This window comes from Carassius carassius, chromosome 2, assembly GCF_963082965.1.
Source record: "Carassius carassius chromosome 2, fCarCar2.1, whole genome shotgun sequence".
Taxonomy (NCBI): Eukaryota; Metazoa; Chordata; class Actinopteri; order Cypriniformes; family Cyprinidae; genus Carassius; species Carassius carassius.
Window position 1 is genome coordinate 13,435,555 of NC_081756.1, and position 14,587 is coordinate 13,450,141.

Below are 14,587 nucleotides of genomic sequence, written 5' to 3' on the forward strand. Positions count from 1 at the left end.
AATTATTCATTCACAGGGTTGTGCACAAAATGTTGAGTCTAGTTAGACATTTTTGGCATCCCCTGGTTTTTCAGTACAACTATAATACTTGAAATGAAACTAGTGAAAATGGAAATAAAACGAAAAGTGTAAATTAGACCTGATCATGTTACATCATATTTCTTATTACGTGTTTTACAGCGTTGCGCGTTATAACAAATCACACGCGATTCTGTTCAGCATATGAAAGCAACAGCCAATCAGAAGCGTCCAGATGAGTCATCGCTGGAACACCGAGCTTTGTTCAGTGCGCGCGCTCGCCAACTGAATTCTAACTGAAACCCGCGAATTGTCAACATACGCAAGAAAGTACAGAAGTACGAACGATGTAAGTAATCAATTTATCGTAAAGTTTGTGGACAGCTTAACTGATTCTAACACTTGTTTTCAGTGCTTAGGTGCTACTGTAAACTCTGGATAGGCTGAAGTCAGCTATTTTTAATGTGAATGTTCTTTGTGCGATTTCTCCACAATTGACTTGCCGTTTGAATAACTGAAGTGTTTTTATTAACTTAAATTGTTTTCATCAAATTGTGATCACTTCAAATATAAATTCAGTCGTATTAAAATATTTCATGACACCATATCTGGTAAAGTTAGTTAACTAACGTTACTTTTTTTATGTGTATACGTTAGTTCTTTAAGTTACACTAACATTACACTACTTTAGCCGTTACGTCACTCTCTGCCTATGGGTAAGATATTTGTTAATTCTTCTTTGCTTAATGATTGTTTGGTACACCAACTATTGAAAAGGCCTTTTATCTTGGAAACGACGATCATTCATTAGGTTATTAGGTTTCTGAACGACAAGAAAACTAAATAACAAATTACTTTTTTTTTTTTTTTTAGACAATTCGAACACTGTTTAACGTTAACACTGCTAAATAAAAAAGCCTATTATTTAATCTCTTGCGTACTTATCAAGACTGAGGTCCATGCTGGAGTGACTCGTACATCCTAAGCTCTCAAAATGCAGACTGCATCATTTATTTTACAGGATTGATAGGATAGCAGTATTATAATACTTTCTGGCTATATTTGCTTTTGTTTATAAATACTAAAACCCATAATAGAGGTTTAGAACCTGATCCCAGGTTCAGATGTCACGGATAAATAAGACCTTCAAATTGAAAATGCATTTGTTACCAGAGCTTAACCTAGTACGTGTGTTTACAAATGCATCACTAAGCACACTGCAGTGTTTACGTTTTGCATCGAACGCGTCGTTGTTTAGGAAACCTTTATTCTGCTCAGTGCCTACAGACCGGTTTATTGGGTTTATTCAAGGATGTGTTACATCATAAGGGTTACTGGGCAAATAAGACTTTTTGTAAAGGTCTATGGAAACCATTTTAACTGGTTTCTGTTAGGAATCTAGTTAACTAAAACAAAAGGTATTAAGAACACATTTTTGTTACTTGAAATGTTAACTGAAATTATATATATATATTAATTTCAGAAACTTAATTTAAATTTAGTTTAACTTGAAAAAAAAATATATAAACACACACACATACACAAAAAATTACAACACCCAACAAAATTGCTAAACCTTTACATTTAAGATAAAAAAAATTGTAAATATGGATAATGAATCCAATGATTGTCTTTACTTCCTTGATCACAATAGAAATGCACCTGCTTCTCTATTTTTAAGCTGTATTCAGAATGGTGCAGGGTAGGGGTTGTGTGACGTTTCAGAGCAAACAAATGAGGAGTGACTTGCTCATCTGTGTTCACCACCTGTAATCACACAGACTGGCGCTCCACCTCAAACAGTTTTCATTTCTGTCCCCCTGTGAACGGCAGAGCATCAACACACCCTCGAAGACCAGGCTACAGGCAAGTACACTGGTTTCTCTCTCTCTCTCTCTCTCTCTCTCTGTCTTCCTTCGGCTTGCTCCCTTTTTATCAGGGGTCAAGTACACTAGTTTTTAGACTTGTGTAAATAATATACATCAGTTGCTATCTGTAGTATTCTATTTCTGTACTGTTCCTTTATCTGATTACTAAGTGATTTAGGATTGTTTTTTGTTTTGTTTTTTTAAATAGCTTCTAAAGTGGTGGCACAGTAACAGATTTGTCTATAAATGTTTTGTTTCTCAATTTCTCAAGCTTGTCCAGATAGGGCACATTTTTAATTGTAATTGATAGAAGCGCCTCGCTCTTTATATTTTAAAAATCACATTCTTGCAATCTTCTTTAGCAACATATTTTTCAACCATTAACCACACTGCCACATGCTTTTAAGCTGAATTCTTTTTCATCTGTGAAACAAGAGAAGCAAGAGGCCATTTATAAGTGAAATGAAAAGAAAATGTGAAAAACAAGTTCGCTGACCTCATTTACATCCTTTCATTTCATATTGTTCTGTGGTCATTGGTAACCACACTGCTCTATTATTTTCCATGTCTTCTTCTTTTCCCCTTTTCATGCTCTGATACTTTTTCCTGATACCACACCTGCACTAAAATGTGTGGAAATTTGCATTGTGCTCTTCTGTGATGGGGTGTGGGAGAGAACTGGCCCTGCGTGTGGGGAAGGGATTTTTCTTTTTCAGTCCTGATCAAGTTCCTCTGATTGTAGTGGAGATTTTAGGTCATGGCAGAATCTTGTAGCTCTTTGCTGTCTTTTTTTTTTTTTTTTTTTTTAAGTGATGCATTGTAAAACCTCTCTGTCTGACTCAGGTTTACAAAGCACAATCTGGACGTTTGCTTGCAAAAGATACTACTGACTCGGAAAGATTTGAAGGTATTCAAAAAAGATAAAAGCTTTTTACTCTCAAATACCCAGTTCAATCAGGTGTACAATGCCAGTGACAACTTGCACATTTAAATGCTTAGGTTGAGGCTCAGGCGTTCTACATTAGTGCAATACAATATAAGTGCAGTATAGAGAAAAGAGAAAAAAAGTCTTGTAGTATGTGCAGTCTGTTTTTAAAGTGCAAATGATCTTTGCAAAGAAAAATAGTCATCATGAGGTGTATGTGTTGTATACATTTTTTTTTTCAACACAAGATCAACGCGTTTCAGAAAGGCAATGCATAGAGGAGAAACAATAATGTACAGTACGTGGAAAATAATGTGTTTTTTTTACCTTAAACCACATAAACACATTGCATTACACCAAATACACAAAATAATGTTATTTTTAGCAACGTCATATGACCTCTTTAAAAAACGGGTTGTGGGGGACTGTGGTCAGCAATGATTTTGCGAGCGTTCCTCGACATTGTGTGTAATAGATGTCCTGTAAGGTGGGTAGTTTGGTGCCTATAATGATTTCAGCTGCTCTCATGACTCTCTACTTTACACTTGCCTTGTGATCGCTGATGGAGCAGCTTCCATAGTAATTTAAGTTCCAGTGTAATTTAAATGCTAATAACACTGCTATCTATATTGTCATGTGCAGTGGGGACAGTTATTTTATGTTTGTAGCCCAACTTGAATGTAAAACCAGCTAAATTCAGATGGGTTGCCAGCAACAAGTACACTCTGTAAATATCCTGACATTAACTCTTGTTTGACAGGGTTTATGCCATGATAACTCACAATATTAATCCATCAGCAGAGATTTTTAAAAGTGTCTTACTTTATCTAACATGTCCAGGTGAAGTGGAACCTTCAAAACTAATTACATTTAATTTTGCACTATGAACTATGATAATAAGTAGCGCTGCACAATTAATTTAATTTCTAAATGCAATTACAATAATAAATGCCACAAAATTACGTACTCGTTCGAATCGTCAATTAATTTATGTTATTCTGCGTGCTTATGATGCGTTTTTCTTTCTTTCTACATGTTATCTTCAGGGTTTTTCTCATTATTTGAATTTTTGTTTTAGTATAACATATACTAAAACCATTCATATTTTTAAATTTTTTATCATTTATAGTAGAAACCAATCCGATATGTATAGTTGCATTTGAGTCTTAATACTACAGAAATGCACAAAAGGTTTTTCCCTTTTAAGCTTGTTTATTTTCATATAAAAATACGGCATGCAGTTGCATCAAACAATGGTATAAACATCATTCAATGTAAATAATCCTAATTAATAATTGCAATTACAATTTCAAGGGAATAATCAACAATTATGATTTTTGGTATAATCGTGCAGCCCTAATAATAAGTATTATTATCATCATTATTGAATAATATGCATGTATTTATTTAAACACACGCCTCTGTAAATAAATACATGTTGTTGAGATGTATATGATGAGCATTCTGATTTTTAAATGTGTTTTGCCAGGTCATTTCATGATGGCACATACAGCTATAAGTGTCCAGCCAGCCATGGTGGTGACCACTAATAATGCAATGCTAAACCAGTGGAACAGCGGAGTGTGTGACTGCTGTGAAGACATGGGTATCTGTAAGTGTGGGGTGGAGAGAGAAAGAGGAAAAGCAGGAAATATAGACTATAGTCTGTGTTTGTATGTGTGAAGAATGATGAGCTTTTGGATGACTTGAAAGCTGTTCAATGTCATCTGTTTTCCTGTGGCAGGTTGCTGTGGTTTCTGGTGTCCATACTGCCTTATGTGTAGGACCAGTGAGGAATTTGGAGAGTGCCTCTGTCTCCCCCTGCTGGAGATGTGCTTTGGTGGCATCTTGCCTCCTGTCACACTCGCTGTGCGGAGCAGTATGAGAGAGAGATTCCACATCAAGGTAAAAACAGCATCACTATACAATTTTAAATAACTATTTTCTATTGTCATGTATTTTAAAATGTAATTTATTTCTGTAATGGAAAGCTGAATTTTCAGCAGCCATTATTCCAGTCTTCAGTGTCACATGATCCTTCAGGAATTATTCTAATGCCGCGTTTCCACCGAAATTACCCGGAACATTTGTACCAGGAACTTTTTTTCCCAGGAACTTTTTTCCCCCCAGACCTGTTGCTTTCTGCGTTTCCACCACGGTGTAACGTACCGGGAAGATTAGGCAAATAGTCTGGTGACGTAGGTCTGCGCGCGTTTCTCAATACAAAGTACGCTGATTTTGGACGTGCATCCTCGGTAGTTCAGATTTTGCTTATTCGACTCGGGAGTGTGATGTCCGCGACGACGCGAATCCGGTAATACTGCAAACAGCAGCGTACTTCATAACTTCAGTAAGCTCGTCTTGGATACTGCAATTTTCCTCTCTGTATATTTACAATAAAACGAAATAGGATATCAAATACCACTGCCTCCTTTCGTTTTCATTTAAACATAATAACAGCTGCAGAAATTTGCAGGGATTTGTGATACAGCCATTACAATGAAACAAAATATTATATAAATTTGCCTTTTTTATTTTCATTTTAACATATAGATCAACTGAATACAGACCAAAGATAACCTGTTAGATTTACCCAAAACGAATTATATTTTATGTTTAACCAATAAAGAGACATCAGAGCTAGCGGCACATATCAGAAGGTCTAGCCGAGTAGAGGCTGCTTCTCGGCGGATAGATGATCACTGAGCTCCCGCTGATCGCGTGGAGCTCACCATCTCACAGATCAGCGAAACACAATTTTAAATAGGCTCTGTCATTATAAATAAACCACAGATTTGAGTTTTAAACAACTACATTCTCGCCTGAAATACTTTTAAAATTACATTTCATGACACAATAACAGTAATATTTTGAAAATGATCCAAATAAATGGTGGTTGAACTCAACCAATGCTGAGTGAACTCAACCAATCAGGATGTTTAGCGCCCAAGTCCCGCCCCCGAAAGTTCCGGAACTTTGAAAAAGTACCACCTCGCCAGCAGGGACTTTCTGAGGGGCATTTTTTTACCCGGAACTTTATTTAGTTCCTGGTTCCTGCGGTGGAAACACACCGAGTACCAGGCCAAAGTCCCTAGTTCCTGGGTAAAGTTCCTGCGGTGGAAACGGGGCATAATATACTGATTTGCTGCTTAAGAACCATTTCTTATTATTATCAGCAATGAAAACAGTTGAGCGGCTTCATATTTTTGTGGAAATGCCAAAACATACATTTTCAGAATTCTTTGATAAACAGAAAATATTTGTATCAGTGTAATTTATTTAATAAAAATATCTGTCAATATTATTATTTGTCAATATTTGAAAGTCCCTTTTGATCAATTTAATGCTTCATTGCTGAATACAAGTATTAATTCCTTTAAACATCTTAATTTTATTTAATTTTGTTTTGTTTCAATTGACCAAACATTGCAAAAAAAAAAAAAAAAAAATATATATATATATAATCAAAGTCAAATGTCTTTTCAAGTAATGTTTACCACAAAAATAATACTTTCCTAAAAAACCCCAACTACAAACAGAATTCATCAAGTTTACAGATGTTGCATGGCTCAAAAAATTATGTACCCAGTTTGAACGGGACGATACTTTCCCCACCCTCCCATTATAGACTAGTCGGTTTCATGTTTTTAAGATTCTCTAGATTTGATGTTCTTTTCTCTGTCATGAAGGGTTCGATACAGGATGACTGCTGTGTGGTGACCTTCTGCACAGTGTGCGTGTGGTGTCAGATGGCGAGAGAGCTGAAGGCTCGACGACACTCCCTAGTGGTCATCAACCCTGCCGTCAACCCTGTTCACCAGCACCCGCAGGCTTTCAACCAGCCTCTGCAACCCATCAATCCTGCCTACCAATGACCTCAGAGCACATAATCACACCTGCGGTCCTTTAACCTCAAGCTCCTCAAAGAGCTAAATCTGTTGTTGAAATTACATAGTGAAATTTATTCATTCATTTTCATATTTATATCTAGCCTACCTGTTTAACAATGCCAATATTTTTACAGAACAAACAATATTGCATTTTACTAACTTTTTCAGCACTTTTCTCTATAGATAAATTGCCAAATATAGTTTAAAAAAATAATAGAAAGCTAAGATTGGGTGTACACCTATTTGAGTAAATAAATAATATATTTCCTCATAAAACTGTTTATTTCTCATGTGTGCATCGACAATGTCAATCACAAAAATGCTATTGTGTGTGTTTGTACTGGTATATATGGTTTATGGGGACACAAATGTGTATTATGACATGGGTACTACTACATTGTAAATATGGTTTATGAGGACACTTCCTTTGTCCCTATGAAACAAAAGGCTTAAAAAAAAAAAACATAAAAAATGGTGTTTTATGAAATTTTTAAATTGCCAGTAGTTTTCTGTAAGGGGTTGTAGGGTTTGTGTAGGGCGATAGAAAAACAGTTTGTACAGTATAAAAACCATTACACCTATGGAGAGTCCCTGTAAACCACAAATACAAGTGTGTGTGCGTGTGTGTCTCTGTCTGTAATTGGGCTGTTGTCTCTTGTCCAAACAGTGTCAACACAGAACTTATGTGGAGAGTTTAATGAGATACTGAAATTAGTCAAAGGGGAATCTGGAAGGAAGGACTAATATGCAGAAAACAACATACATGTAGCTAACAGGAAATTGCGGTAACAATAAATCCTTGTGGCCGCTCATGATGTTAAATAATAACTATCCCACATATTCCTTAGAAAACTGCAAACAGGGAGATGATTCCTCCACTATTTACTAATTATGTTCTCATCTGTCAAACACAGCATTTAATATATATATATATATATATATATATATATATATTAAATGCTGTGTATATATATATATATATATATATATATATATATATTCAGTACAGACCAAAAGTTTGGAAACATTACTATTTTTAATGTTTTTGAAAGAAGTTTTTTCTGCTCATCAAGCCTGCATTTATTTGATCAAAAATACAGAAAAAACTGTAATATTGTGAAATATTATTACAACTTAAAATGAGTTTTCTATTTGAATATACTTAAAAAAAAATCATTTATTCCTGTGATGCAAAGCTGAATTTTCAGCATCATTACTCCAGCCTTCAGTGTCACATGTAACATCCAGTCTATCACATGATCATTTAGAGTGTTGCAAACAGTTCTGCTGTCTAATATATTTGATGAATAAAAGGTTAAAAAGAACTGCATTTATTAAAAAAAAAAATATTCTAATAAATTATATTCTAATAATATATTTTCTTTACTATCACTTTTTATCAAACACATCCTTGCTGAATAAAAGTATTGATTTTATTTAAAAATTACTGACCCCAAATTACTGACCAGTAGTGTATATTGTTATTACAAAATATTTATTTATTTATTTTTTTTACTTTTTATTCATCAAAGTATCCTAAAAAAGTATTGCATGTTCTGAAAAAATATTAAGCAGCAGAACTGTTTCCAACTTTGATAATGAATCATCATATTAAAATGATTTCTGAAGGATCATGTGATAATGATCCTAAAAATTCAGCTCTGCATCACAGAAATAAATGATAATTTAAAGGATAATACATTTTAAAACAATTATTTTAAATTGTAATAATATATCACAATATTAAATTTTTTTTCTGTATTTTGATCAAATAAATGCAGGCTTGATGAGCAGAAGAAACTTCTTTCAAAAACATTTTAAAAAATTACTCAATTGCAATTCAATTTTATTATTTACAAATTACAATTGTAGCTAGACAGTTGCCTATGGCTATGATTTCACTAATACAGTTTTAAAGTCTCAAGAATTCAGAAATTACAAAAGAAATTTTTACTTCAATAAAACCAAGGAATATTTTTTGTAAGGATGCCCACATGTTTTTGTTGAAGAAATTATTGAGGACAGCATTTCTATCGCAAAAAGGTGGCCAAAAATGAAAGATTAAGTGGATATTTTAATTCAATATTTGGTCAATATTAAACAAGGCTTTGATCATCCTGTTACAATTATCAGGCATTTGTAATAATAGCCTATGTAATGTACATAATTTGTTTATTTTGTATTACATTTTGTATTTTAACAGTGTTATTCAATGAAACCATACAAATATTATTAATCTGCCAATCATTATTGCCTCGTTGTTTTATATAATGCATTTTATAGCATTTTAAAAGGTTGTTGTTCGCTTGGGTCTATTTTTATCACCACAAAATTATTAACTTAATACTTCGTAAATTATTATTTGAAGTATCAACGCCATGTGGTTAATTTGTATTTAGCTACCACTGCTACAAGGACCGTAGTAAAATTATGGTTTATTTTCGGAAGGAAACATTGAAACTCTAAGAGGATATTAAGGCAGATGCCGAATTAAAACACGTTTTATACTTAATGGTATAAAAATCCCAAAAAGTTTCACAGGATTTTAAACGTAAAATAGTTTAAAGTGATGTACGGGCGCTTAAATGTTTATTTAAGTATACATATATGTATATATATATATATATATATATATATATATATATATATATATATATATATATAATACATAATACACAATAGTACATATTTAACCGTTGGGTTTTTTTTACATTAGAGGGGAAGCTGAGCTTCCCTTGCAGTCTTAAAGAAATCCCCACTGATCTATATATATATATATATATATATATATATATATATATATATATATATATATATACATATATATATATATATATATGTGTGTGTGTGTGTGTGTGTGTGTGATTATGATTTTTAGAGGAAAAGACAGCATTCTTTGTGTGATTTTGATTCTAAATGATTTTGATTGATTTCATTCTAAATGCATTTCAACAGACTGAATCACACAGTGAAAGAACACTCTAAATGCGCGCGTACATCATTAAAACAACAATTATGATATTATCGCAGACAATATATATCGCACACTCCGCACCAGTCTTTTTGGCTAATTTGTGCAAAACCTCTTGCTAAAATGCCAAAGCATCATTTAAACCACCAATGCAATGACGCAATTATTTAGCTCACCTCTATATGCTTACGTGGGGTTGATGTCTTGTCGAGATTTTATAAACTGCTAGTTTGGTCTCCCTAGGCAAGCACAGCATACACAGCATAATAGAGCATACATATGGCCAGGGGTTCACTTCATTTCCTTGAGTTCAACTTCAGAATATGACGGGGTTTCGTTTTCAGCGGTGTCTGCACCACTAACGCCTGTTTTGTCCGTCTGCATCTTTCTTGTGATTTTAGCGCCAGTTTGCCCTCCTGCCCATTATTTACTGACATACCTTCCAGGGAGCGATTTTTTTTTTTACTCAGTAATTAATGTGTTTTAAAATGTAGCGAAGTACAATACTTCAAACAAAATATACTTAAGTAAAAGTAAAATTACAGATTAAAAAAAATACTTACAAAAGTAGAAGTACACAAAAAAGCTACTCAATTACAGTAACGCGAGTAAATGTAATTCGTTACTTTCCACCTCTGTATATATATATATAAGAAACGGTTGGTGGCCCACGCAAACTGCGTACTTTGCGTGTAGGGAGCGGCAGTACTGTAATGCCAAGTGATCACTTCGGTCAGCTATTGAGATGAATCTGATTTACGCCGAATTTAGATTAAAATATGTAGTAGGATATTTTTTATGGATATGTAACTTGGAAGTTTTAGTTTGTTTTCCGATCAGCGAGGAGACGCTACGCAAAGTCTTAAAGATGGCGGCCGCAACAAAATGTCACGTGACTGAAACCATCGAATACTTTGATGTCCCAATATTCAGGAACATTCATCGTTCATTTGAAAAAATAACTTTCGTCCCTGGGTGGGCTCGAACCACCAACCTTTCGGTTAACAGCCGAACGCGCTAACCGATTGCGCCACAGAGACATATGCGGCTATGTTTTTTGAGTATTTTAAGAGGACAGTAAGTATGATGATTGGTTATTACTTGAATTTCCGTGATTTTACTAAAAAGATCGTGATTAAAATGTATAATTACTACAATAAAATACATGGTAATTTTATACATTGTTTTCGTTATCGACATATTCTGTTATCTTTTCCCTGATCTGAATTTTAGATTGATCTCAGTATTTTCGTCATAAAATACTTATAGTGATATAAGCGCATGTGCATTAACGGGTGACGACTGCTGGTCGAAATTGTGTAAATGCAACAAAAACTTAGATTAAAAATAATGAAATACCATTACATATAAAGTGTCTGTATAATATGTGTTTTTAAAATAATTATTAATTTGCAGTGCTTGTTTTGTTTGTTTCGTGGAGAGCTTAAACAGGCCAGTAAGAGACTACAACTCACCCTTTTAATTACACAAATATCTCGTTAAAAAATGTGTACATATTGATCAAACTGATCCGAGATCAGAGCTCTCTTCTCAATGGCAGCCGAGCTCAATGAACTCGCATGAGAGATCGCCCTCCAGCGGCCAACTATTGAACTTTACAAACAGTTATGACGTGACGAAGCCTCGTTTACAGAAATCACGTTCCTTTTGCATGTCCCCACTTGTTCACTAAATTATATGTATACTGAATGTCTAATTAGGATTTTTTTTAATGACTTGTCAATTTGTCTAAAGGTGTGGTATTCGTTTTGTGAAGCATTGCTCTTGTATGCTGAGTTGCTGGATTGAATGTTTTTGAGTCATTTATTAAAAAAAAAAAAAACATTCCTTTTGCATAAGTTAAAGATGGATATTATTGTTTTATATTATTTTATTTATTTATTTATATTTTATTCTTTTATTTATTTTTATTTTTATTTTTATTTATTTTTATTTAAATTTATTTATTTTTATTCTTTGTTACCCTGGCTTTATATTGTCTGTTATATATTTTTTTATATATCTCGTTTAAAGCATAATAATAATAATAATACAAATAAATAAAATAATAATAATAATAAAAACGTTCCTTTTGCATACCAAAAAAAACAAACAAAAAAACTTTTGATTCGCGCTACGAACCACTGTTTCGCAGTAAGCGGTCACCTTCTGGAGTAACCTGCGTTTGGGTCTTGGACCAGGAGCCGCTTGCATAAACTGCTTAGAATAGTATTAAAAAAAAGTTAGCTAACTCATTTGTTTTTTGACTTGTCATAACTGTTTGAAGTCAGTTAACGTAGCAAACATGTAACGGTTGATTGGCCCATTTTTAATCTGAAAATTTGGTTATCTCTTGGCTAACTGCTAGTTGGTCAAATTTGTTCTTAAGACACAGTTATAACATAGTGGCTATGTTTATGTTACTGGCCCCTGGATCTAACGTTAAATTTGTATTTTGTCAACAGAAACGTGTGAAAAAACATTAGCATGTAGCATAAAGCATTAGCATGTAGCCCGGCTAGCTCAGTCGGTAGAGCATGAGACTCTTAATCTCAGGGTCGTGGGTTCGAGCCCCACGTTGGGCGATTGTTTTTTTTTTTTTTGGACAAAGACCTTTATAGACGATTGACTCTGAAAATATATTCAGGATAGTCAAAATGAAACACACTTGGAACATTATTTAATATAACTTTTTTTAGCCTGCAAAACGTATTTAATGTATTTCTTCATGTATGCCAGAATTTTTAGAGAGCACGTTTACAAAAGCTATAGCATGTAACTCTGGAAAGTAGTGAAAAGAAAGAAACAATAATGTTAATAAGTTCTTTAGAACATTTCTGTTCGTGGTTACAGTAGCGTGTGATTTCACTGCAGAGGTGCGTCTAAAGAGAATAAACATGATGAAAAGAAAAACGTGTTTGTGTGCAAGAGAAAGAGAACATTAGTATTTGCATACCTATTTGTGATCCTAATGTTATGGTAATGCTATTGTAAAAATGTAGCCTATTTGTGGTACTTTCATGGTAATTTTGTAATCTTTTCAATGTTCAATTTCCCTCTTTTCAGTTTTTTCAGAAACTCAATCGTTTTAGCTCGTAACCCTCACTGCAGGAATTGCCATAACCTTCCCCCATTATGGCGCCCGTCTCTGACTGTTGTTTGTTGACCCACTGAACTATGCATGTTAAATGGCAAGAGAGCTGAAGTAGAGTTTATGCCTATATGTGAAAAATGCCAGAAACTACAAGAAACCAAAACCTGACAGCCTCATAAATCCAAATAAACATTCCCAGCAGAAAGAAGTGTAGAATAGTTATTAGTCTTTAAAATTCAGTGTTACAACCAAAACTTTTTTTTTTTGCAAAAAAACTCAGATTTTGCATCCAGTCCATTTTTGCATCCTATGTGAACATGGTTTACTACATTAAAGTTTCTTCATTTTCATTTCATTTTCAATTGTTTATTGAATACATTTAGTGTATTTTAACATGTAACAATCTTAAAAATGAGCTCTACTGCATTTCATTTCATTCTGTTATTTTAAACTTTTCTCAGCCATTTAAGACTTTGAATGTCTAATAATCTCCTCACATCACTGTTGACTGAAGAATTGTGTGTTCTTTCCGATAGGTCTGACTTCCTGTCAATTTCACATTGTGCAATTCCACACTTCCACATCTCAACACATTTTGTTACTTTAGTACATGTTTCCTGAAATGTTTGAAGAACAGTGACTTATGGTGACCTGCTGTTCTACACGTGTCTGTTGGAAAATCTACACAAACGCTCACCAAACCTCTAGAGTTCATCAAAAGCAGCAAATGCAACCAGTCTGTACATGCAACTAAACAAACAACAATCGGAGTGTGATGATGCTGAGACATCTGTGTCAATCAATATTGTTCTGAGGAATCAGTCAGTCTCAGTGCTGAACATTACAATAACATACAATATTATTATCTTATGATTTTTACATTGTAAACCCTTTAAAATAATCACTATTGCAATACAGTGGCATACAATTATATACAGTCTAATGATGGAGGAACTTTTGCTCAACAGGCTCTGGCTAGTAATAATATAATTAATATGCTTTTTACATGAAGATATATATCAAAAAGATGAATACTGCCACTCCTGTTGAGTTACATCAGAGTTTCGATCTTATCTGTTCATCACTGACATCATTTACTGTAAACCATCTATGTAGTCGATGCTTATCAGCTAAGAATAAGGACAGGTGGTGAGATTAAAGTACAAAAGGAGGGTCATCTTCCAGTAATTTTCAGTTCCTGGGATTAACCTTTCTTAAGATTTTTAACCTTACCAAAGATAATAATACTTGCTTAAAATGTAATTCCCTGTTTGCCAACTAAACCTTTACAGCTGCATTCTGGAGATCAGTAACTAACCATGATCTTCCAGCAGCATGCAAATAAATATTTAAATTAGTAGTTGAAATTGCAAACAAATATCCACTTTTCAGACCTTTATGTATTTTAAATGACACAAACACTAGCATCTACATTTTTTTGGATCCCCTTTAGTGGGACCCCTTTTCTAAAATATAAAGGTAGCTAGGCCTATATATTTTCATATAGAAATTGTTTTATGCTGTTTATGCTGTGTGTGAAAAAAAATATTTAGTCTGAACACATCCATCAATGCACTCTGACCCGAGTCTCGGGTTGCAAAAGGGGAATAAAGATGGCCAGTCCATAACAGAAAGATAGCACATTGTTTCTTAAATAAAATAATTATTCTATAAAGTCATAGTCCCGAAACAAATGATTCATTATTAAAACATTATGTGGAAAATATTATGTTGTATTAAATTGACCGTGAATTTAGATTTTTTTTGTGCAGCTTAAACCTGAAAACAAACCTTTTTAAATAACCATTTTACCTATATTGA

At 33.6% G+C, this 14,587-nt stretch overlaps 1 protein-coding gene and 2 non-coding genes across 4 annotated transcripts; 2 read left to right on the forward strand and 1 right to left on the reverse strand.

Annotated features, from left to right (window-relative positions):
- The first annotated feature begins 294 nt into the window (after window positions 1–294).
- ponzr6 (plac8 onzin related protein 6) lies at window positions 295–6,977 on the forward strand. 2 transcript variants are annotated; one of them, XM_059508281.1, is made up of 5 exons: window positions 295–367; window positions 1,800–1,884; window positions 4,301–4,423; window positions 4,556–4,716; window positions 6,501–6,977. In XM_059508281.1, the coding sequence occupies exons 3-5, from the start codon at window positions 4,309–4,311 to the stop codon at window positions 6,684–6,686; spliced, it is 462 nt and encodes a 153-aa protein (XP_059364264.1). In that variant the 5' UTR covers window positions 295–367; window positions 1,800–1,884; window positions 4,301–4,308; the 3' UTR covers window positions 6,687–6,977. The 2 variants fall into 2 exon arrangements, with proteins under 2 accessions (XP_059364264.1, XP_059364273.1); XM_059508290.1 differs by lacking the exons at window positions 295–367; window positions 1,800–1,884 and adding an exon at window positions 2,648–2,793.
- A 3,661-nt stretch (window positions 6,978–10,638) lies between these two features.
- On the reverse strand, window positions 10,639–10,712 carry trnan-guu (transfer RNA asparagine (anticodon GUU)). The gene has a single exon. It is a non-coding gene; the product is annotated as a tRNA-Asn (tRNA).
- Window positions 10,713–12,184: 1,472 nt separating this feature from the next.
- trnak-cuu (transfer RNA lysine (anticodon CUU)) lies at window positions 12,185–12,257 on the forward strand. Its single transcript has one exon. It is a non-coding gene; the product is annotated as a tRNA-Lys (tRNA).
- Window positions 12,258–14,587: the final 2,330 nt, after the last annotated feature.